Raw genomic sequence first — 22,450 nt, 5'->3', positions numbered from 1 at the left:
ATCATTATTAGTTTATATAAATTTAAATTTAAAGTACAAGTAAATTTGTGTATAATTTATACTACATTCTTTTAATTAATATTGTTTTTTAAGGAGTTTTATTATAAGGTATTGTATTATTTTTAGTAAATATATACTTACTCATAGCGCTCTAGACCCAACAGAGCTTTAGGTTTGACATAGTTGCTGGGTATATAGCCGACATTTCCTACGGCATCTTTGACCTTCCACCAGTGCTCCTGTGAGTCATCGATAACCTCGTACTCGGCATTCTGCAAAATACACACAAATTATTATGATATATTCATGGATAATGGGGATCTAAGCCTCACCTTTTCCAGCGATAAATCACCGCCTTCGATGGCCTTAAATGGATAGAGTGCCACCACCAACTTGACAAAGTGTGAATTGTCCTGTCAAAGAAATAGAAATTAATAACCATTTGTTATAATCTTATGTATTTGAATGCCCACCTTGGCTTTGGAATTGGGTGTTCCGGGGGTTGGTATACCGCCAGGCATATTGGCATCCAATAGATTTCCGTTGGCGTTCAATAGAGTTGGAGATTGCTTGAAAGTTGTCAGCGAGGACTTTTTAAATCGAAACGAAAGTTGATTAGATGCAAGTTTATTTATGGGGCAATGTCTCCGCCAAAGAAACAAAAATAAAGACTCACCTGAGGCTGCAGTGATGTGGGCGTGCAACTGCCGCCGCCTCCTCCGCCGCCGCCTAGGCCAAGGCTGCCTCCGCCTCCCAATCCGCCGCCCACTCCGCCGCCGAGACTCCCCGAGCTGTTGTGCTGCAAGCTGAACTGACTGTTGGTCGTGGAGCTGTTGGGACTGATGCTGCGCGTTGAATTCTGGGCTGGAGAACTGCCGTTGCCTGGAAAAGTACGAAAAGAAAACAAAAAAATGTAAGTATAAATATTCAAGTTCGTTGCCTAAGTCTTTCGTTTGAATTATGCAAAAGTGAAAAATAATTACAATAGCTTGAGTTGGTTTTCTTAACCTTTTATTTGGTGTTATACTGTTAATGTATAACAAAGTATTATTTAAATATATAGAGGTGATATAAAACAACAAATTTAATACTTGACACAAATTGCCCATCATTAAAGACATGTAATTTATTTTTAAAACACCTCTAAGGTTTTTTTGTTTGTGAACCATGTACTACACACAAATCTAATTTTAAACATTTTCTGGCCCCAGGGCTGTCCAATTAATTAGCCATCGACAAATATCGCAAAATCGCCTTATGTTGTCTGGTGTTTTTTATATATATATATATATATTTTTTTTTTTTTTTTTTTTGGTCGCTTGCGATTCTTGTCAAGGTGATAATTAATTTGACACTGGCCAAACGCTGACACTGAACATTGACAAGATTTTCAATGGTTCAAGGCGCCCGCTCAGTCGCCCACAATTCGCAGATAAATCAAAGACATTCGGGCAATGGAAAGCGGTTTGATGAGCTGGACTTTGCTCGGTTTAAAGCGATTTCGGTGTTTGCCAACCGGGGTTTTTCAAGTGCCCGTCAATAATAATAACGTTGGCTCGAAGTGAACTCAACGTGTAACCCCAATTAATGAAAAAATAAATAAAGATAAATAAATGAAACTTAAATGCCAGTCGAGAGCAGTCGAGTTTCGGCATTTGAGTGGGCGTCTCTTATGCAATCGCCCTGCAGCAAATGAGTCAACGTGCGCTGCTCATGATACACATTTTGTTTTTTTTTTTTTTTTGGCTTTATTGTCTGATTTTTCGGATTTTCTGTGTGCCACTTGGAATCCACTTTGCATTGGATGAGCGGATGGAGAAGTGCTTCAGGTAGGCGCCTCTGCTCGAGAATCGCGAGCACCGAGCGGCTAAAACAAAAGTGAAGGTTAATCGCGAAGCGAAAGTGACTGCCTACGGCCTAAGCGATTTCCCAACTGGTCGATATATACTCGTATATAAATAAATTGATACAAAGTAGTACGGTGAGGAGAAAAATTTGCCCTGCAGTTTGCAACTGGCTGCCACTGACTTTCAATTGATAAGCCAATTTTCTTAATATCACAAAGCAAGTGGTGCGCACATATTTCATGTGAAAACTCGTTGGGCCAGCCCCGCCCCCTAGTTTTCCGCCCATTCTCACAGGCAGGCCAAACAACAGAGAGTTACGAGGAAAACGTGCCGGCAAAAGATGACAAAAGCCTTGGAGGCAACGCTCCAACTACAACGTACACAATACGCCAGTCGAGCAGTTGAGGAGTGCTCGTGCCCCTGCATTGATGCAAGATTGAAACCAAAAATAGAAAGTTTTTCTTTCTTTCCCAGCGAAACGCACACAATCGCACACTTGCCGGTTGTTAAAGCCGTGCTCGAGCTTTTGTTTGCCCATTTTCCATGCAAATGAAAAGCGCTTCAAGCATTTTCTCTGCTTACATATACTTATGTATAATAAGAAAATTGCAATCTTTGATGTCTGACTTCTTCCGAAAGGTTGCCGTGTTTTATGCTTGCTTTGACTTTAATAGGAAAATTATAGAAATTATCTATGGTAACTAGCGTAAAAACGATTTTTTTTAGAAGACTTTATGAAAAATAAATAATTTTATTTTCAATGGTTGTTTATTTGCATTGTAAAATAATAAGAGTATGTAAAATTTGTGAGAAAATATTTAAGCTTTGTTTAGGTGGCAGAGTATTATAATTCATAAAACCCGAACTGGATTTTCTCGTTGCACAGCCAGTTGAGTATTTAAATCATTTTGAAAACACTTGCGAATTTCCAAACGGAAGTAAATTTTCCATGTATTCATGTAAAAGTCGAAGCGGTCTCATAAATTGCACATAAATATAGAGAGGGGATACTATAGCTACGCAAAACTATTCGAAACTATAAAGAGTGTATGCCACATCAACAGGTGCGTTGAATTTCCAAGCCCACTTGCAACATTTGTCATTACCGCTGTACAGGTATTTATAGCTAATTGTGTAATTGTGCTTTGTCTTTGCTCCGCTTTTACCGCCATCCACAATCCCCAATACACAGTCCCCCCTTGGAAAACCCTCCTCTGCCAACAATTTGTTATGCAAATTGCTATTCTTGTTATTGCTGTTAATGCGAGTATTGTTATTGCAGCTGGTGCTCAACCTCGAGCCTCAACTGTTTGTGAAAATCAAAAACTGCAAGACTTTCAAACACGTGTTTGCTGCTTTGTTCTCCATTGGTTGTTCAAAGCAGGTGAAACTAATCAAAATGCTTGGACGATGACTCAAAGACAGCAGCTCAAAGAAACGCCCACAAAAGTTACAAACAAGATCAGGGTCCAAAACCAAAACTATCGTGGGTATTTTAAATCTTGAACGATAGAATCGTAATACTTGTTCCTATGAAACTTGTATATTAATTCAGACATAGGAATATTTTAATAAAGAGAAACCTCACTGAAACCGCGTGGTAACTATCTTTCAGCCCCGCACCCATTGGAATTCTTTAATTACCTCCTAAAAAGGCAAGACCAGAACTAAAATATCTGTTTTAAACCTCGATCGTTCAGCTTACCCAGCTTTAGTGCCGATAAAAGCATCATAGTTGCTACAGCGAATATCTGTGATGGAGACTCCGTCAACTCCACTCGGCAAAAAAAATTCCACTCTTCGACGATATCTTGTGGTAATTGTGTCAATTCACTTTCACATAAATCGCTTGTTCGGTTTTTATGTTGCTTCTTTCTCGATTTGCAATTCTTTGAACTACAGTTTCAGGTTGTTGGCAAACTGGTTTCTCGGTTGCTTCCTTTTTGCAATCTGCAGTTGTTGTTGTTGTTGTTATTTGTTATTATACGTAGTAGTTGCTATTGCTGCTTGCTGTTGACCTTTAAGCGTTCCCCATTCAGCGATGCTGAGCGGCTTTTACCGTTAAAGCGGCCCTCAAATAAATAACTTTGAGCTTCCTGTGCTCAAGATTTTATTTCTAGCAATTTCGACGTGCGCTATATATGTATATTCTTAATTTTTTATTTTCTTTAATATTTGAAATCTGTTTTCACACAATGGCATAAGGCGACGCCATTTTGAAAACATTTTCCGTATGCTATAACTAATTTTCATTTTCACGAATTAGTTATGCTCAACAACAGCGTTATAAATTTTATTTGAAACACATATAAAATCACAAAAACTTGGTTGTATTCATTAATGTTTTTCTTTTTTCTAGTAATTTCTTTCTCCTTATAAATAATATCAAATTTTGTGCGCGACGCGATCTGTTTCAGTAAATGTTTAAAAGCCAACTGACTGAAATGGCAACTGAATTTTTTAGCCAGACAGCAGCAACTTGGCTGAGAAATAAAACAGCAACAACAACAGCAACAACAGAAACAACTTCCAACACACGGAGGCCATAAACATAAAGTAAAACTTAATTGTAGCAGTGGAGAGCGAAGAGTGGAGAGAATGGAGAGCAAAAGCAACAGGCTCAACAAAGCAGAAGCCGCCAAGCGAAACGACGACAACTTGAGCAACATAAACAAACACTGCGAACAATTTAAATAGAATAACATTAAATAAATATTTATATTTTGCCAAGATCCACCGATCTACTTTGAAATTACCAGCTTGCCTTAGATCAATGAAGATTGGTTAAATTATTAGATATCCATTGAACATAAATACAACAGTATTTAAGTTTTTTACAGTGTAAGAAAACACACACATGTGTAAACATCACCGATCAAGGTGCACAGTTTAGAGCTATGTATACCTCTTCTTCTCTTTTTATTCGAAATCTTGAAGCTGCAACTATGATTTTTAACTTATTTTGTAGTATTTACCAAACGATGCCCCTTCAACTGTAAAACGAATTTTCTTTGAATGTTAACGGTAAAGTTGCCATAACGGCCACACACCAGCAACAATGACGGCGATTACAACAATTACATCAATGAAAAGAAACAAAACTTTTGAACTTTTGCTGGTACGTTTAAAGTTTTCAGAGAACAAAAAGCACGAAAAACTCACTTGTATAATAGCAAAGTGTGTGGAAAAAAAACGAAAAAAAAGCCGCAGAAGACAAGACCGAAAAAAAGTAGAGTTTCTTTTGTTGTTTCTTCTTTGCGAAGATGAAGCAACAGGCTGGAAAAGTCAGCAGGTGTAAGCGAGATGGGTGATGTCTGCACACCTGTAAAGGTGTGTGTGAGTGTGCGCTGCCAAGCCGGTAGCCAATAAATATGAAACGGTTGGCAACAGCAACATAAGTTGCTACTACACCAGCAACATGTTGCTGCCGAAGAGAAAAATAAATACATTTTTCAATTTTAAATGTTTATGGATGAAATTGTGCATAAATGCGTAACTTTTTCAAAATATACTACACTATTTAATTAAGTAGTAACCATTTCTTTAATGTCAGCATTGCAACACTAAGGTTACAATTAATTAAACATAATAGTAAACAATTTCTTAATGAATTGTATATAACATTTATAATTTATTAAGTTGTTTTCTGTTTTCTGTTGTTAATGATCTTCTTAAATCTTCCGATTCCTAATATATCATAAACTTTCATTAAGATGTGCCCCATTTCTTTTCAGTTTTGAAACTGCCTGAAAGTAGGCAACAATATCTTTATGATATTACCTGTGGTTACAATGCATTTGTTGTTTGAAAAAAAGTAGAAGCTACTAAGAAATAGATGATAATCGAGCAAAACAAAATCGTCTGCTGCCACATGCCCAAACACTATTTGGTCAAAAGCCCTTTAGCGCCCTTAACAAATAAGTTTGTTAACACTTAACGTATATAATAGAAAAAACGACTTTAGAAGTGAAACTGTCAATAGTAAATTAAAGTCCAGATAACAACTCAATTGTGGGGAAAACCAGCCTGTAAAAGCCTTAAGATCTTATAAAGTATTCAGAAATTTATAAAATACATGATACATAAATTTTACAATATGAACTCTTATTTCAAAAAACTGAAGTTGTTAACCTTCTTAAAGCCGGCAAACACAGACCCCAAACCAAATACGAATATATGTATGTATAAACAAAAATTAAGGTTAAATGTTTACATCCGAGGCTCATAAAAACGCGTGTGAAAAATTGTTAACTAATTGGCAAGTTGCATGCGGCAAAGAAAACAAATAATTACACGCAAATTGTTTGAAAAATTGTGCAGTCAGCGACACCAGCGACAAGAAACAATAACAAAACAGTAATAATAATCAAACAGGAAACGGCAAAAAGACAAACAACAAATTGTAATCGTGGCCGCGTCTCTGTTTTTGTTATTTTTTATGCAAATGTGGGTTAATAACATTTTAACGCATGCGCCATGAATACAAAACATTGCGGCAATCAAGACTCCATGGAATTCTAATCATTTTGCAGGCATTTTGTCGAGCTGACAGAACAAAGTTTCCAATTTATTTTTTTTTTTTTTTTTTTATTAAATTTTTTTATTTATTTATTTTTTTTTTTTTTTTTTTTTTTTTTAATTTTATTTTGGGGTTTTTTTTTTTTTTTTTTTTTTTTTTTTTTTTTTTTTTTTTTTTTTTTTTTTTTTTTTTTTTTTTTTTTTTTTTTTTTTTTTTTTTTTTTTTTTTTTTTTTTTTTTTTTTTTTTTTTTTTTTTTTTTTTTTTTTTTTTGGTTGTGGGGTTTTTTGGGTTTGTTTTTTTTTTTTTTTTTTTTTTTGGGGGGGGGGGGGTGGGGGGGGGGGGGGGGGGGGGGGGGGGGGGGGGGGGGGGGGGGGGGGGGGGGGGGGGGATTTTTTTTGGTGGGTTGTGGACTGGGGATTGTTGGACAATGGGGGGGGGTCTTTTTGTTCTGCCAAGGTTGAGGTTGTTAAATATGTTTAAGTCTAGTCGTGTATGATTTTGTTCTCTTCTGCTTAGGAAGAGTTAATAAGGGTGGTTGTTCTATGATTTTTGATTTCGTGATACCAGTGGACGTAAGTAGCGTTTTGTTTTTCTTTAGTAGTAATTTTAGAATTTAAATATCTTTGGGTTTAGGTTAGGGGTGTAGGTTAAGGGGGTTTGGCTTAGTTTGGCACTTTGCTTTTGTTGCCAACAATCATGTTGATAGATAATTTTAATTTTGGAAAGTTTGGGTGATAATATTTAACGGTGGTTGTAGTGACATGTTGTTTGGTTTTGATAGCATACGAAAGAGTCGTCATATCATTTTACCTCTTTGCATTTTCGGCCTATGTTCTATGATTTCGCGAAAGTCAGTAATGGTAGAGCGGTTTATGGTTTTGATTCATTTGTAACCTGTATGTTTTATTCCGCCTGACTGGAGCCTCAGTTAAACAAAGGTGTGGTTAGGATAGGAGAGTTTGAGGATGAAATAGTTGCTGAAATACGATCGGGGGTGGTGTTTTTATTATATTTGAAAGGAGGTGTTCGTGGCTTTAGGACATTTGGCATATTGAATTTTTAGGTTTTACTATTTTTGGGAGGTAAGGGATAGAATGGACTTGCATATTTTTATAATTTCGTCTATGGTACTGGTGTATCTGTAGGTCCTTTTGCAGTTTTAATAAGGGTTTTTAGTGGGGTGTTTTGGCTTGGAGTAAATTTTGGAAAGTTTGCCAGTGAGGAAGTCTCTTTTGTGCTCTAAAGTGTTGATGTCGGATTCTGCTAGAAGGTTGTTTATTGGTGTGGAGCGATGTGCTCCCAGTGCTGATCTAATTCCTGAGTTGAGTGAAGTTTTTAGCCGATTGAGCTGGGATTTGGGTGCACGTCCATATATGGGAAGGCAGAAGTCTATTTTAGAGACAATAATTGATTTAACAATTTGGATTAGAGTAGTTGTATCGGTGTTGTACTAGTGAGGACAGGTGTTTTATAATTCTAGGGTCTTGGCAAGTTCTGATTTAAGTATATTAATGTGTGAGTTCCAATTGTATCTATGATTTATTATAAGGCCGAGGATTCTAAGAGTTTTGTGGATGGAATGTTTGTGTCACCTGTTATTATTTCAGCTTTGCAATTATGTTTGCGGCAGATATGAAGAACTTGCATTTTCCACTGAAATAATAGCCAGATACTAAGCACCATTCGCTTATACGGTTAAAGATGGTTGAAAGGTTGGTTGTTGGATTTTTCGTTTATTGTGTTGATGGTGAGGTAGAAGTCGTCGGCGTAAGCGCAAAATTTGATCTCTTTGAGATTGGAATGATGTTAGCTAATGAGTTGTAGGCAATCAGAAAAGAATACTGAAATGGGTGACCCTTGTGGTATGCCGTTGTTTAGGGGAATGTATCGGAGAGACATTTTCCGGATTTGCTATAATTTTCTGTTTGTCATAAAGTTTTTATATAGTTAATAGTTTATGACCCATTTTCCATTTGTGTAGCTGGTGAATTATGGTGTGGATGCCTATTCTATCAAATGCTTTCGCGAAGTCTAGCGATATGATTGAGAGGTGTTTTTTAGGGCAATCGATCTTTGAGCTAGGTGGTCTACGTAAAGTAGACAGTCTAGAACAGATTTGCCCCTTTTAAAACCGAGTTGGCTGTTGTGAATGAGATCGTTGTTTAAAACGAACCACCACAATCTATTAGCCATAATTTTGTCTAACACTTTAGCTAGACATGGATTGAGGGAGATGGGCCTATATGATGCTATGTCGGTTTTGGGTTTTTGTGGTTTGGCTATTGGTAAAACGAGACTAAGTTTAAATGATTGCGGGATGTGGGTGGAGAGAATGTTGTTGTAGTGGTTGATTATTCTATATTTAAGAGCGAAAGGTAGGTTTTTATCATAGGGTAGGAAATTCGGTCGAAACCTGGCGTATTGCCTTTAAGGAGTGCAGTGCTGTTGAAAATTCTAAAGGGGAGATATCTTTTCTATTTCTAAAGCTGTGCTGGAGGTCTGATAAGTTGGGTTTGTGTTAAGGAGGTGTTTATTAAGGCGGAATTGTGAGGAAAATTTAATGTCTTCTGCTTGTTCTGACCAGGTTTGGGCGAATGCGTTTGCTATTTTAGTTTGATCGGTTGTTTCGATGGGGTTGCAAATACAGTGGATGTGTTTTTGCGGATAGAGGCCGCAGAGTCTTTTATGTTTGTCCACGTTTTGTAGGGTCCGAGAATTGGTTTATATTTGTGGTGAATTTATGAATAGATGCTTTTTAGCTTCCCTTACTGCTCTTTTAGTTTAGCATTGGCTTTTGTACTCTATGATGTTGTAGTTGCTTATTTGCCTTTTAATTTGTTCCATTTATTGGATTTATCCTTTTAAGAAGTGTTAAGCTTTTGTTCCACCAGGGAACAGTGCGGTTGAGGGAAAACGTGGAGTTTTGCGGGATGGAAAAGTGGGCACTTTGGATTATTAATTTCTTTATGAGGGCTGCTTCGTGATTGACATTTGAAGTTGGTTGGAATTGCATAGAGGTGTTTAGTTTGGAAGCTGTTTCCCTGTAGAGGTCCCAGTTCGCTGTTTGTAGTTTGAATGTGGGTTTTGAAATAAAGGGGGGAGAAGTATGGTTGTTGAACATGGAAATTAGAATAGGGAAGTGATCGCTGCCATAGAGGTCGTCCAACACTTTCCAATGGATTTCTGGGGCAATGTATGCTGAGGCAAAGGATAGATCTATGTGTGTAAAGGTCATATGGGTGGAAAAATGTGTGGGATTTATCGTTGAGTAGAATGTAGTCAGATTTGTCTATGTAGTCGGCAATTGTTTTCCTCTACTGTTTTGCTTTGGTGAACCCCAGTAGGGTGCCAACTGTTGAAGTCACCCAGCACTAGTGTGTGGGTGTTTGCGGGTCGAGGATGTTTTCTAGATTTTAGAGTTAAAAGGTTTGGAAGGTGATATGAGGTGGATATAATATTGAATTTGATTTTAGAGTGAATGTTTACCCCGACTGCTCGAAGTCTGAGTTTAGGGATATTTGGTTTGGGTGATGGAATTTGTATTAGAGCTCCCCAAGCTATTGCTATTGTTGACGCGGTGTAAAGTAGAAGTTGATCGTTGGAAGTAAGAGTTTGATAGATGGGTTTCTTAGTGCTATAATATGTGGTTGTGTATTTAATTAACATTTAAGTTCGGTATAGTTATTTCTATAGCCGTGGATATTCCATTGGATGATTTTAGCATTTAGATTTGATTAAAGATTTTGTTTAGAGGTTAGTTTTGTGTTTTCTATCGAATAATAAAATTAGGTTTAAGGTAGGGTTATCTTGGATTTAGTTAATAAGGGTTGATAGTATTACTCGCAATACTTTTTATTTTAGACCTTGTTAACATGTAGTCTTGTTTGATAATCTTTTTCCCTTTAGACATTTTTTAGGGTAAATTTTAGTATTGGGTTGGATTTGTGTTGGAAGTGGTTGGTCTGAGTATCAAGCTGAGGTCATCTCGTATCGTTTTCGTATTGTATTACTTGTCTGTTGCTTGTGGATGGTTGCTCGGATGTTTTAGGTGTTTGTCCTTCGTGTTCCAGGGTTCGGTCGCAGACGATGTTTTGGTTGAGTTGTTGGCGGTTCAAGGAGTTTTTGTGGCTGTCCATGGTTGGGTTTGCCACCGTCGAGTGAATCGTCGTGTTGGTGTCTTGCTTTATATATAGCCCAGGCTGCGCGGTTGTCTATTTTCTGGTTGGCTTTGATGGCCTGTATTCTTTAAAGATAGGACGGGACATGTCTATCTCTTGCATGGTGGTTTGTGTTGGAGTACTTTCTCTCAGTGCAATTTAGCAGCTGACGTCATTCGCACATTCTTCGCCCATCTCCGATTTTATGTGGGCTGGCTTGCATTTAGCATAGTTCTGGTTTTTGCACTTTTTGTGTCAACACGTAAACAGTGAAGCAGCGCATTACTTGTGGAACGTAAATTTTACAGTACTTTCTAACAATATAAATATTATGGTCGGTTCAATAATAGAAGGTATGATGAAAAGGCTGTTAGTTTATTTGTAAATTTATTTCTTACATACTTTGACTTAGTTAATTATATTAATTAAATACAAAAACTCAGTTTGTTTAACCGAATAAATAAGTATTTTTTTTTTTTTTTTTTTTTTTTTTTTTTTTTTTTTTTTTTTTTTTTTTTTTTTTTTTTTTTTTTAATTTTTTTTTTTTTTTTTTTTTTATATAATTGTTTTTTTTTTTTTGGGCGCCCCCGCTTCTGAGGGGGGGGGGGGTGTTATTTGGTTCTTCCCGTCAGGGGGTTCCAAAAACAAATTGAAATGTTTTTCGCGATTATCTCATGGATTGCTTGTGGGTGTTCCTTTCGCCAATAACTTTACACCGCTTGATTAATTGCCTCAACGGTAATTTATTTATCCAATTTACAGCCGGGAATGCATCGAATTATGCATTCGATTTGGTTTAGCATTCTGGCATTCAATTAATGCCAGACGGAAGTGGGATCGAGTAGGTTGTAATTGGATAAGCTTATATATTAGGCAATCTGTCAATTTTTTGAAGGGAAGCAGGGGATGAAATTGACAGAAAAAGCTTCTGAAATTCGATACTTAAGTAAATTAAATGAAATTGACAGGGCATTTTCTTAATGGATTTATAATGTTCAGTCGCAATGACATAATTAATAATTACTGCACAAATGTATTAAATAAAACAGTGTTTTTTCAAGACTGGCTAATCTATTGGGATGCATTTATAACACGTTTATACGATTTACGTTTGCTTGTATATATATTATGCAATTCTCCATATTCACATAAATCCCAAGTTAAATTTCCCTTGAAAAACTATATCCCCAGGCGATCGACGTTAGCCTTAAATCATTCCCAAATGCAAACAAAGCTTTTGGGATTAGCGACCGCCTCTAAGCAGTTGCCACTCCCCCTGTGGGGTTTTATGTCTCCAATTAACACAATATAAAACAAAATTCGAACAAAGGAAGAAATAGTCGGGGACAAAGCGAAATCAATCGACCCCATTTGCATATGAGAAATGACGTCGAAAATAAAGCGGGCGTTGCTGCTGAATATTTTGTTATTTTTGGGTGCTTTTGGTTTTTATTAATTTCATTTTTGCCCGCAGCTTGCAGCACGGGGAGCAAGGGATTTGTTTTATTTTTTATGCATTTTTAATGAAACCATTTAAGAGACCACAAGCAGATGAAAATTCAATTTATGACAGCGAGGAACTCCAACTTGAACGCATTAAAATTCAAAATCATAAAGTTGATAAGCAACTTTTAAGCTGCTCTCTGACCTTGACGGTTTATAGTTTATTTTTTTGGGTTTTTTTTTTTCTTGTAGATCAGCCTGAAAGACATTTTTCCATTTTCAGGCAGACGTCTTGTCAACAACTTTATGTTTCGCATATCGATGCAAATTGAATTTACAATAAATAAAAGTGGTAACCTGGATGGATGGCAAAGATCTCCGGCTGTTTAGCATGGCAACAGAACTTACTCAACCAAGAATGAGCCAAGAGATCGCAGACCTAAGAGTTACCCAGGTGCAGTAATGCACGTAGCTTCGTGCCCAGAAGCAAAAAAAAAAAAAAAAAAAAAGAAAAAGAAACCCCATGGTCTGCTGTGAAGAGTCACCGATTGCTTTGTCGGGCCAAAGACAATTTACAATAATATTGAAATACGCTTTTTGCAACTGCTTTGACTCGGCAGCCAACTGGTTTGGCGACTGCCCAAGTTACCTTAACTTAACTTAACTTAACTTAACTTGACTTGAGTTGAGTTGAATTGAGTTGACTTGAGCTGAACGTGCCATTGCCGGTTCACAAGATTTGCGTCTCTGGGGTTTCTGTTTTCGGTTTCGTTTCAGACAATTTTAACCGAATCCAGCGAAGGCTATTTCGGGTAAATTGGAAATGGCATCGGAATCCGCACGACACTGGGTTATTTCCCCCAATTGGCTTTCATATCGATAAACTACAACTAAGTTCTGGTGAAACTTGACGTAGATCCGTTTGTTGGTTTATGGAATTAGGCAAAGTACAGTGGTAACTGGTCACAGGTGCGCTGCCGTAATAATTAGCATCTGCGTCAAGTTTGCGGTGATTTCGCATTGCGACACGAACTTAGTTCTGTGACGTCATGGCGAACACACGTTTTTTACTTAGCAAAATAATGTGAACAAAATCAAACTAATTTGGGGTTACACCAAATGAATACCCTTTTACGAGAAAAGTAATAAATTGAGTTTACAGCTTTGTAAAAATACATTAAACAAGCTGTAATATTTATTATAGTTCTCCATTAATCAAAGCTTTAACGACCTAGACATTAAATTTCTATTATAAGTTGAGCCACAAAAAAAGATAGCCTTTCGTAGATAACCGCTTTTAAAATCCAACAAAACAGCGTACAAATAATACCCCCTAAAAACGCAACACGACATGCACATGAATTCCTACCCAGAAAAAACAAAAACAATAACAAGTGCAAAATAAATTGAATGTTTCTGGTCAATTGCTTTGGTCAACTTTAAAGCACCGAAACCGCTCGACAGTCAACAAGTGGCTGTGAAAGACAGAGACAGAAGCTGCGAATGGCTTGTGCTTTCGGCTCAAATTGCAAATGCAAATTGCAAATTTTTGTGGTCATTGTTAAGTTAAGGCCATAAATAGGCACACAGCTATACAGCAACAACAATGCAATAATTTTATTGTCAACTTTGGCATGCCAATCAGCCAAAAGAAAACAAAGCGAACTGAACAACACAAAAGTAAAACCGAAAGTCTAGCGAGAAAAACAGCACACAAAACGCTCCAACTGGGGCGTGCTATAAAAAATGGATAAAAAAAAGGGGGGACTACAAAGGGGTTACAGAGCAGGCATGATGGAGCACCTTTCAATCTTCGTCTCGCATATGAAATTACTATGCAAAAGAGCAGACTTTTCGATTGGCATTAATGCATCTGCCCGAAGAGAATCTACATCGTAGAGAATCTACAATTTTCTCCTCCCCAGCCTGGCACTTTCGGTTTTATTGCAACTGGAACGACGGATTGGTTGGATCTCTGGGATGTCTTGTCTCGTCTCCTCATCAGGTTTTATCTTCTGGGCTTGGCCGACGACTGCTAATTGATTTCAATTATGCAATTGCCATGTCTCCCGCATCACTCCTCTTGCCATCTTGCCATCTTTCGCTTTTTTCAGCCTTTCTTTATCGTGTGCCTGGCATCGTCTCGCCCAGCTGCTGTCATATGTTCTTATAGTGCGAGTATGCTCCTCTGCCCGCCGCACGGCTGACGATCATCTAATAACCGCCTGCCATCTGAGCCATGGCCATATAATCATGATAATTGTCAGGGAGCGGAGAACCAAGAGCGGCCAGCAACGATCGGCATCGGCAGACTGTCGCTAAATGCTGGCTTGGCTCAGACACTGCGAAAATATGGTTCTAAAAGGTGCGACTAGTCGCTTATGTAAAGAATAAATTTACTTAAAGAGTCTTAAAATTCAAATAACTGTCTTCTTTTTGTTTGTTTACTGAAACTTTCTAACTTTCCCTTTAGCAAACAGTTCCAAATTAGTGTTTTATTAATTCTAAATGTTTCTATTGTCAAGCTATATTATTTTCAGTGCATGCTTCATTTGCCGCCTTCTTTTGAAGGCAATCATCACCAGCGACGCCTCTGCGGGATGACTTGGCTTCATCATCCATAGGAGTTGAGCTTTCGCTTTGCATGCAATGCGGCAATACATATCAGAATTGGTCTATGCATCTCCTATTAAACGGATTCGTGTTCGCAGTTGGCATGGCAAAGCCTCTGGAAATGTTTACGCTGCAATACATTTACGTAATTGATGCACAGGGATTGCCTGCATAAGATTGAAAGCATTTGTTTGTGCTATAGAAACTGTCGGTGAAAATAAACAAACAATGGCCCAAGAAGTTTCTCTTATCGGTTATTGTAAATTGAAAACCCTTAAGAAACAGAACTTGCTAGTAAACTCATGTCAAGATTGTTCAACAGAAACATTTGTTAAATATTTGTTCTCTGATACCACTTCTCTGATTAAGATACAATAAAATAAGTTTCTCTTAAGAATGACGTACATTTTACATGCAGTCGTTTTTTTTTTTGGACTTTGAACTTTTATTAAAACAAATTATTTTTAGTTTTTCTTGTCAGATAAAGTTAAGTCTTATCTTAATAAGCTGTCTTGTTTAGTAGCGAATCTAACAGACAGAACCTGTATATTTTTTAATAACATTTAAGCTCTCTTCACACCCAAAATAAATGTTATTTTTAGACGAATGTGCTTTATTGTTCTTTCCTTCTTGTTTGTTGGTGTAAACATGGATTCAGACACAGAAAATTGTACTTAGCATATCTCAAATAACAAATATTTGGCACAGTTCTTAACATGTTTTGTCATAACTTATTTAAAACACGAAACACTTGTTTTGACGGCTTAGCCACTTGTGTTAAGTGTATTGATCCGCTGTTTTTTTTTGGGTTTTCGATATTTACCTTCTTTGGTTTTGGAACTGGTCAGACTGTGACCGATGTGGTTCCAGAAGTTGAGCCGGCAGCCGAACACTTTCATTTCCTTGACCCGCTCCTTCATGTTGCCAATGACGCTCGTTTCGGCCAAACTCACGCAGGGAATCATTTGAGAACGGATGTGATGGCGACTAAAAACGCTGGCGCTGCACACGCGTTTTCAAACTCTTTACTTCCCCTCCTTTTCAATTAAATTTTTACTGCTGCCAAGGGGGAGAAATAGATTTGTTTAAACATTGGCGCGTTGTGGGTCATTGAAGTTGAGTTGAGCAAGCAGTTTTTTGGAGCCATTCGAAGCGATTTATTTTTATTTTTATTTGTAGTTTTTTTTCGTTTTGCACCGATTTGTAATTGCGATTTTTTGAGTCACACATAAATACATTAGGTTCAGCAACTTAATGAGCTTCTGCTCAAGTACAACGTTTGCGGAAGCAAACTACAACACCACTTAAAGTCCATCAAATTCATGGATGCTTTAATTGCCCAAAACGCAAAAACTGCCCGACCATTGAAACAATCAATCAAGACGGCAAAATACCCAACAGAGGAAGCCGACGAAATTTCAATTCCTGTTTTGGCAATTGAATATAAATATTAGAGGCATGCTTTTAACTACCTCGGACACATGAAACTCTCATAAATCAAACACATTTTGCATTTGATTTATGCTTTGTTTGCAGAACATCAAACGTGTTTGGTCTTTAAAAATTCCTCAAGACGAATTCAAGAATTTCCTTAAACATGCTTGGCACAGATTGCAACAGTATGAAAAAAAAAGCTCCTAAACAATCGGGGTTAGACTGCTGCAAATGCTAATGATGCTGCAACCAAAGTCGGTTGAGGTTGCCCCCATCATTATCGACAATCATCATCAGGTTCATTGATTTTCGCATTGTAATTGTTCGAGTGAAGCGCAGCTCAAGATTAATAATCATTTTTGTGCGGTAGAAGCTAATGACGGATCCAATCTTTAAACCAAAATTGATTTATGAGGCTTTGAACTAAATAGAACAATTTCGTTTACAACTTGGAGATACTACATCGAAGGCAAGTGAAAACCTTGAAGCAAACAAAAGCGCACCCAGTTGAGAAAAAAAATGCCATCGAAAACAATCTTAGACAAAAATCTATAGCCGTGGGCCGAGAAGACCTAGGCGCAGTTCATTGAGCCCCACTGTAACGCACACACTCGCTTGGGCGTCTCTTTTTTTTAGTAGCAACTGTTGGCAACATAATTAACATCATTTTCAAGTTTTTTTACCCCGTTGGTTCCTTAATTCAGTGGAACAAATACACGAAATCTAATGAACTTTCAAAATGATTAACGATGGCTCGGCTTGCGGTTTACCTAAAATGGGCGTGGACCTGTATCAAAATTAAAGTCTATTTACAGATTGATTGGTAGAAGGTTGATAAACACTTAAACCGATATGGAAGTAATCAGGTGTGGATAGAGTTTATTTGAAATCGGATCAAATTGCAGATGAAAAGGCAAAAATAACTTACTAACTGTTTTACCAAAAAAATAAAATAAAATAACCCTATTTTTCGCACTCGGAAGTTAGCTATCACCTTTAAAGGTTTTCAGAAAATTGCAATTCATTAATTTAAACTGAAACAATGTAAATATATAAGTCTTTAAAATCCAAGGTCAAAAAATTGTTTATTTGAGAAAACTAAAGTTAAATGCCTGATGAAAAGTCGTGGGAGATTTGAAAACAATGGAGGCATTTATACTTGATTTATTCAAAGTTTAATGCTATGACTGTTTGTTGTTGATTGGCTAGATATAAGTGCTACAGATTGCTGCTCGAAACTCGTGTCGAATGGGGAAAAGTGAAATTTTCACGCCTTACACAACTGCCATTGAAATTGCTACTTTAATTAAACGAGTGTTGACACAAAAAACAGGAGAAAAACAGTTCAACTTTTACTTGTCGTAAACTAAATAAAAAAAGAAACACATCTGAATAAATGAATATGTAAGACGGTGACATATGGACATCTCATTGACCTTGCCTGACCCTGCAAAAATCAAAAAAGAGTTAAGATGCTGCCCCCGAGCGAAAGGAAAGCGCTGCCAAAATAAAATATACAAAATAAACCGTTTGGGGCGTGGCAAAGTGAAAGAAAGCAACCGCTTTGACCTGATTCCAAAAGGTAAATGCTAAAGTCGAAAAAAAAACCGAAAAATCCAGCAACTTGAGGAGCGTGAACAAAGCAAATCCGCCAAATAATTTAAAGCGGTCAAGCGGCGACGACGAAGGGAGTGAAAGAAGCTATAGCTTTCGCTTGTCATGTTTTTATTTTCCCTCCTCTGTTGTGGTCTCGACTTCTTTTGCGTCTTTCCCCCGACTTTTTCGGGGTTTACGGGCTGGTGTTAAAAAAGTCCGCAAATGAAATGGCACGTAGCTGACCTTGACCCGCTGCTTTTGGGGCTCCCATAAAATGCAATTTTTTATGAACAGGCAGCCGCAACGGCCAACAAATTGCAATTGAATCTTTGGGCCAATTTACTTTTGGCAAATTGCTAACGGTATCGAAACAGAAAAGAAAAAAGGAAAAAACTAAGTACTGGCTTTCGCAATACGCAAAAGAGTTTTAACCAGTTTCAAAGAGAGCTGCCTACGGAAAAAGGCAGAGTGAGATGGAGCGAAAAACTTGTTTCCGATTTTTATTTGCAACCTTCGAAGAGGCATCCGAAAACTACCTTTTCGCATCTGTGTGCCTGGCCATTTGAGCCGGTGTGTGTGTGCACTGCCACAACCGTTAGGCGAAGGATACTTTGATTTTAAACCTGGTTTGCATTATAAATTGAGCCAAGCAACCACACAAGTGGTTTGGCCTGTTTGAGAGTGGAAAACATACATTTTTCCTACCGATAATTAACATGGACAATGAATAACTCTCTTAGGTACCTGCCACACATAAACACATACCGCACACCTGAGGTCAAAAAAATAGTTCTAGGATAATGCCTAGCACGTTAACTGCTAACGTTATTTAAAGTAAGTAAATGAGGATCCCAATCTTTTTTTACATACGAAATAATCAAAAAATGAACCAATTTTAAGTAATCCATTAAAACTAAACATTGTTTCTTCAAAACATAAAGATTTAATAGCTCAAAATCTTGTCGACACTACAGTTTCAAACGCAACTGTATGGAAGTACTTTACATCATAAAGAGGATTTTACTGTTTGCTCATTTGTTAAGAACATTTTGCCTCGTTTGTTTTATTTACTTTTATGGAGAGGTTCGAGATGCCAATCGCATTTACCAAGAATTACCCACACACTCAAGAGTGCGGTAAAAGTAAACCTCCCGTCTTGTTTAATCGGCTTGCATCAAAATATTTGTAATCCAAACATTTATGACTCGGTAGTTACATTTTGGAGTTACAAATTTAATGCCTTGCCATGTATGGGACTTTGTATCTTTCACTCAGTCAACCCGCTCATTTCGGACCTTTTGTTCGGCTCATTTCTCAGTTTTTAATGACAATTTCAAGCTACCTTTTAATGGCTTTTTGGTTTGTTATTTTTATTATTTTTATGAACCCTCTTCCCATGAAAAGAACACCATGGAGAAAAAGATGGAAGCGGAGAAGAGGAGATGAGAAGAAAATGTTGTCTATAAACAAAAGCTTCACGAAAGCTGAGAAAACACGAGTAGACTTAAATTGATTTCTATTGAAATTTGAAACGGCACTTTTAGTGCGGCTTTTTGAAATTTTTTAATGTCTTTGGGATCAGCGATAAGAGTTCAACTGATAAGCCAATAAAGAGTTGTGAGAGTAAGCTGAGAAATGGATTAAAGAAATGAGAAAACTATCCGATTACTTGGAAAAATTGCGGAAAAACAATGACACATGTCGTTTTGAGATGTTATTGTAAGAAAATGCGGTTTTTACAAGATTCCAGTATCATGAATGATATGCGGTAAAGTGACCTATTAATTTTTAATTATAGAGCGAGATTAAAATATTATGTAGTCTGTTTCCACAAACCAATAGTGTTTAATTATATAAGATTTGTAAGAAAGAAACTGAAAACTTTTTGGATTGAACAATAAAATTTCGATGGCGCATATTTAAGGAATACAAAAGATCATTACGGGATATGATGAAATACCCATAAGACCCGATGAAGATTGATACTTCCTTTATGACCACTCCCAGGCAATATCTTTCATTATAGACTGACTGCCTTATGCCGACACTTGGCTCTCGGTTTGAAGTCGGTAGTGCTATTCCATGGCTTTTCATGGGTTGTTTCTGAGCTGGGTTACGTGATAAGCAGGCTTAAGTATTTAAGCATTTGCCTGAACGTGCTGGCCTCACAAGAGACAACAAAACAACGAAAAAATAAACATAAAACAAACGGCGAACGGCTAACAAATTCTCGTTAAAGCAAAGTGACCCAAACTCAAGACTCAATCGAAAAACATTCCAGAAAAGAAACAAAAAAGAGAGCTGTTTTGAAGATCCTGTTTTGGAAATACACAAATATCCACAAGAATAATATTAAATTACACAACAGTGGAGGATTTTAGGATAGACTACTTTGACTACCTGCTTAAGATATTTCTCAGGTTCTCAAAGCCATAAAACGACTTTGAAATTGAAGTTCGTTAGGATTGGAGGCGCCCTCACTTTACTAATTTGTCTGGTGAGAAAGGTAGGGATTAAGTAGTAACAGACAGAAAGAGCTACCAAAAAAGGTAAACTCCTTATTTTGTACTTCAATTTACCTTTTTAATTAATTAAAACCCTAAATAAAAACTATTGGATGAAATCTTAAACGGTTTAGGTCTTTACACGTGCCTGAACCTAAAATTTACATCCATTGATTTATGCTCATCAAGCATGAAGATGGCAAAAAACTAAGAAGAACACAATAAACCAAAAATAAACCTTTGAGTTCTTTTTCAGGAAAGTTAGTTGTATTTTGTGTGTGTTTTTTTTTCGACAAGTTAATTAAGCAAATGGGCAGAAAAAAATAATGAATTTCTGAGGGGGGTAGCAGGTGACAAGGGGCTGTTAGAAAATGCGCAAAAGATAAGCACGAAAGCAAAAAGCAGAAAAACTGCTGTGGCACGCCAAAAAGAAACAAGTTAAACAACTTTACTCGGCTCCCAAGAGTTGCCAGATTGGTCAACTAAATAGGGTTTGAACGCAGGTACATATGTGAGTGTTTGTGTGCCGTGACATAAGCAACTTTTACTGTTAGAAATGAGTTTTTGGAGATGAGTGAGATCTCCCATCGGCAATAAATCATGAAACACAATTTCTTCGCTTCGACTGGCTGCAAACACTTTGTTATTAATTAACTTTATTTTCTTCAATACAGATATTTACATTTGGATTTATTTTCGGAGGCTGAGAACACTTTTAAGCACTTTGAGAAACTTCACTTTTGCTTGAGCATTTACATTTTGTCGCCGCCGCACGTATCGGTCGTAAACAAATTTTCTAATTTATTGCACTTTTTGCGGCTTTACGCGGCCAGTGATCAAGTAGCTTGGTTAGCGTTGTTTTCAGTTAGTACTGCTATATTTTTGAATGGCACACGCGACAATCGAAACAACAGCTAAATTCGAAACCGCAATCCGCTTTCCGCTTTGCGTTGTGCACTCGACGACGATTCAAAAGCAACTTAACCGAATCGCGCAGGCGTCGAGCGCTCTTGGCCAGCTCAAGAGTGGGAGAGCGCGCTGCGGCAGCCCTGTCGATATTACACCCGAAAAAAAAAATTTCAAGTCTTTCTGCTTATCATGTGCTCGTTCCGATCATAACTTACTGCAACAAAGATTTTTTCGAGTGTGAGAGAGCAAGCAAGACAGCAAGCATGGGGGAGAGATCCTCTTTAATGTAGAAGAGAGACAATAACACCCGATCTTAAGGGAGAAGCTAGGTAACAACAACAAGCCAGGCCAGCCGAGTGGAGCAGCTGGGTTAGAGAGTGATGGAGCATCAGAAGAGAGAAGATTGGAGCAACTGCAAGTGGAGCGGGAGTACAACGGAGAAGAAAAGTGCAGCAGAGAAAAACTGATGAGCGAGCATACTCACAAATTGTTGTTGTTTTTTGTGCTGTTCTGCAGCCTAGGCAAATCAATGAGCACTTGTGCACTTAGCCACTCACAATTACAGTTAGAATTGGTTAAAAATGATTTAAATGCGTAAGCGTGAGAGGAAAAGAGACAGCCAGATAGGGGGGGGCCATAAGACGTTAAAATAAAATTCTGAAGTTTAAAGGAAGTAAGCTGCAAATGCTCAAGGAAACATTTTTTTTTTGTGTGTCTTTCCTTTTTTTTGGACAAGGCAACTTGCAATGCAGCACACACACAAAAAAAGAGGGAGACAGAACGAGAGAAGAGATGGAGAAATGGGAAAGGTGGGCGAGAGGGGGTGGTAGCTGCATCTTTTGGCTGGCGGCCAAAATGGAGTTGCCAACGTAGAAGTAGAGGGAGATAGAAGAAAAGAGAGAGACATGGCTAATATCAATTATAAGACGCAATTAGGAAAAACATTTTTGGAGCAAAACGTAACCGCAAATAGAAGGCAACAGGAAAATGGACTTCAAAAAGAACAGAAATATGTATTTTGGTTTTCCTAATCAAGAAAAGAGGAAGCTGAATGCGTACAAAATTGAAATATGTATGTTTGTATAGTATATATGGTAGATATTTCTAAAAGTTACTTCAATTGAAGAATGGAGAAAAATAAAATTACTGCTTACTTAATGAAATCCTACATTTGTTCAAGCACATAAAGACTTCCATCCATCAAACGAATTTGACACAAGCCTCTCAATATCCCATGATTAAATGCCACTAATCAACTCGCAAACCTGCTTGGCGAATTATAGAAATTCTTTTCCAATTTCACATATTTTTCTGCAGACATGAGATAATCCATAGATTAGCATAACAAATCCTGTCGCAAGACACAACTCTCGCCATTATATAATATCCAATGGAAGATTATGAGAAATCAAACACTTGTCACACGC

General features: G+C 37.4%; 1 protein-coding gene across 4 annotated transcripts in view; it reads right to left on the bottom strand.

The window, feature by feature from the left end:
- Positions 1-22,450, bottom strand: part of LOC108092654 (tyrosine-protein kinase Btk29A) — a 47,824-nt gene that overhangs the window by 3,097 nt on the left and 22,277 nt on the right. Inside the window, exons 1-6 of one of the 4 annotated variants that reach the window (XM_017192311.2) lie at positions 20,797-21,100; positions 15,404-15,639; positions 677-882; positions 474-590; positions 333-413; positions 142-272 (exon numbers count right to left, since the gene is read on the bottom strand). In XM_017192311.2, coding sequence (XP_017047800.1) covers positions 142-272; positions 333-413; positions 474-590; positions 677-882; positions 15,404-15,545 — 677 coding nt within the window. In that variant the 5' untranslated portion in view covers positions 15,546-15,639; positions 20,797-21,100. Of the gene's footprint in view, positions 1-141; positions 273-332; positions 414-473; positions 591-676; positions 883-3,552; positions 4,079-15,403; positions 15,640-20,796; positions 21,101-22,450 lie in introns of those variants that run through there. The other 3 variants (XM_043209466.1, XM_017192312.2, XM_017192310.2) reach the window with 3 other exon arrangements.

This window comes from Drosophila ficusphila, unplaced genomic scaffold, assembly GCF_018152265.1.
Source record: "Drosophila ficusphila isolate 14025-0441.05 unplaced genomic scaffold, ASM1815226v1 contig_127, whole genome shotgun sequence".
Taxonomy (NCBI): domain Eukaryota; kingdom Metazoa; phylum Arthropoda; class Insecta; order Diptera; family Drosophilidae; genus Drosophila; species Drosophila ficusphila.
Note: the sequence above shows the minus strand (reverse complement) of the source record. Positions and strands in the feature narration are given on the sequence as shown.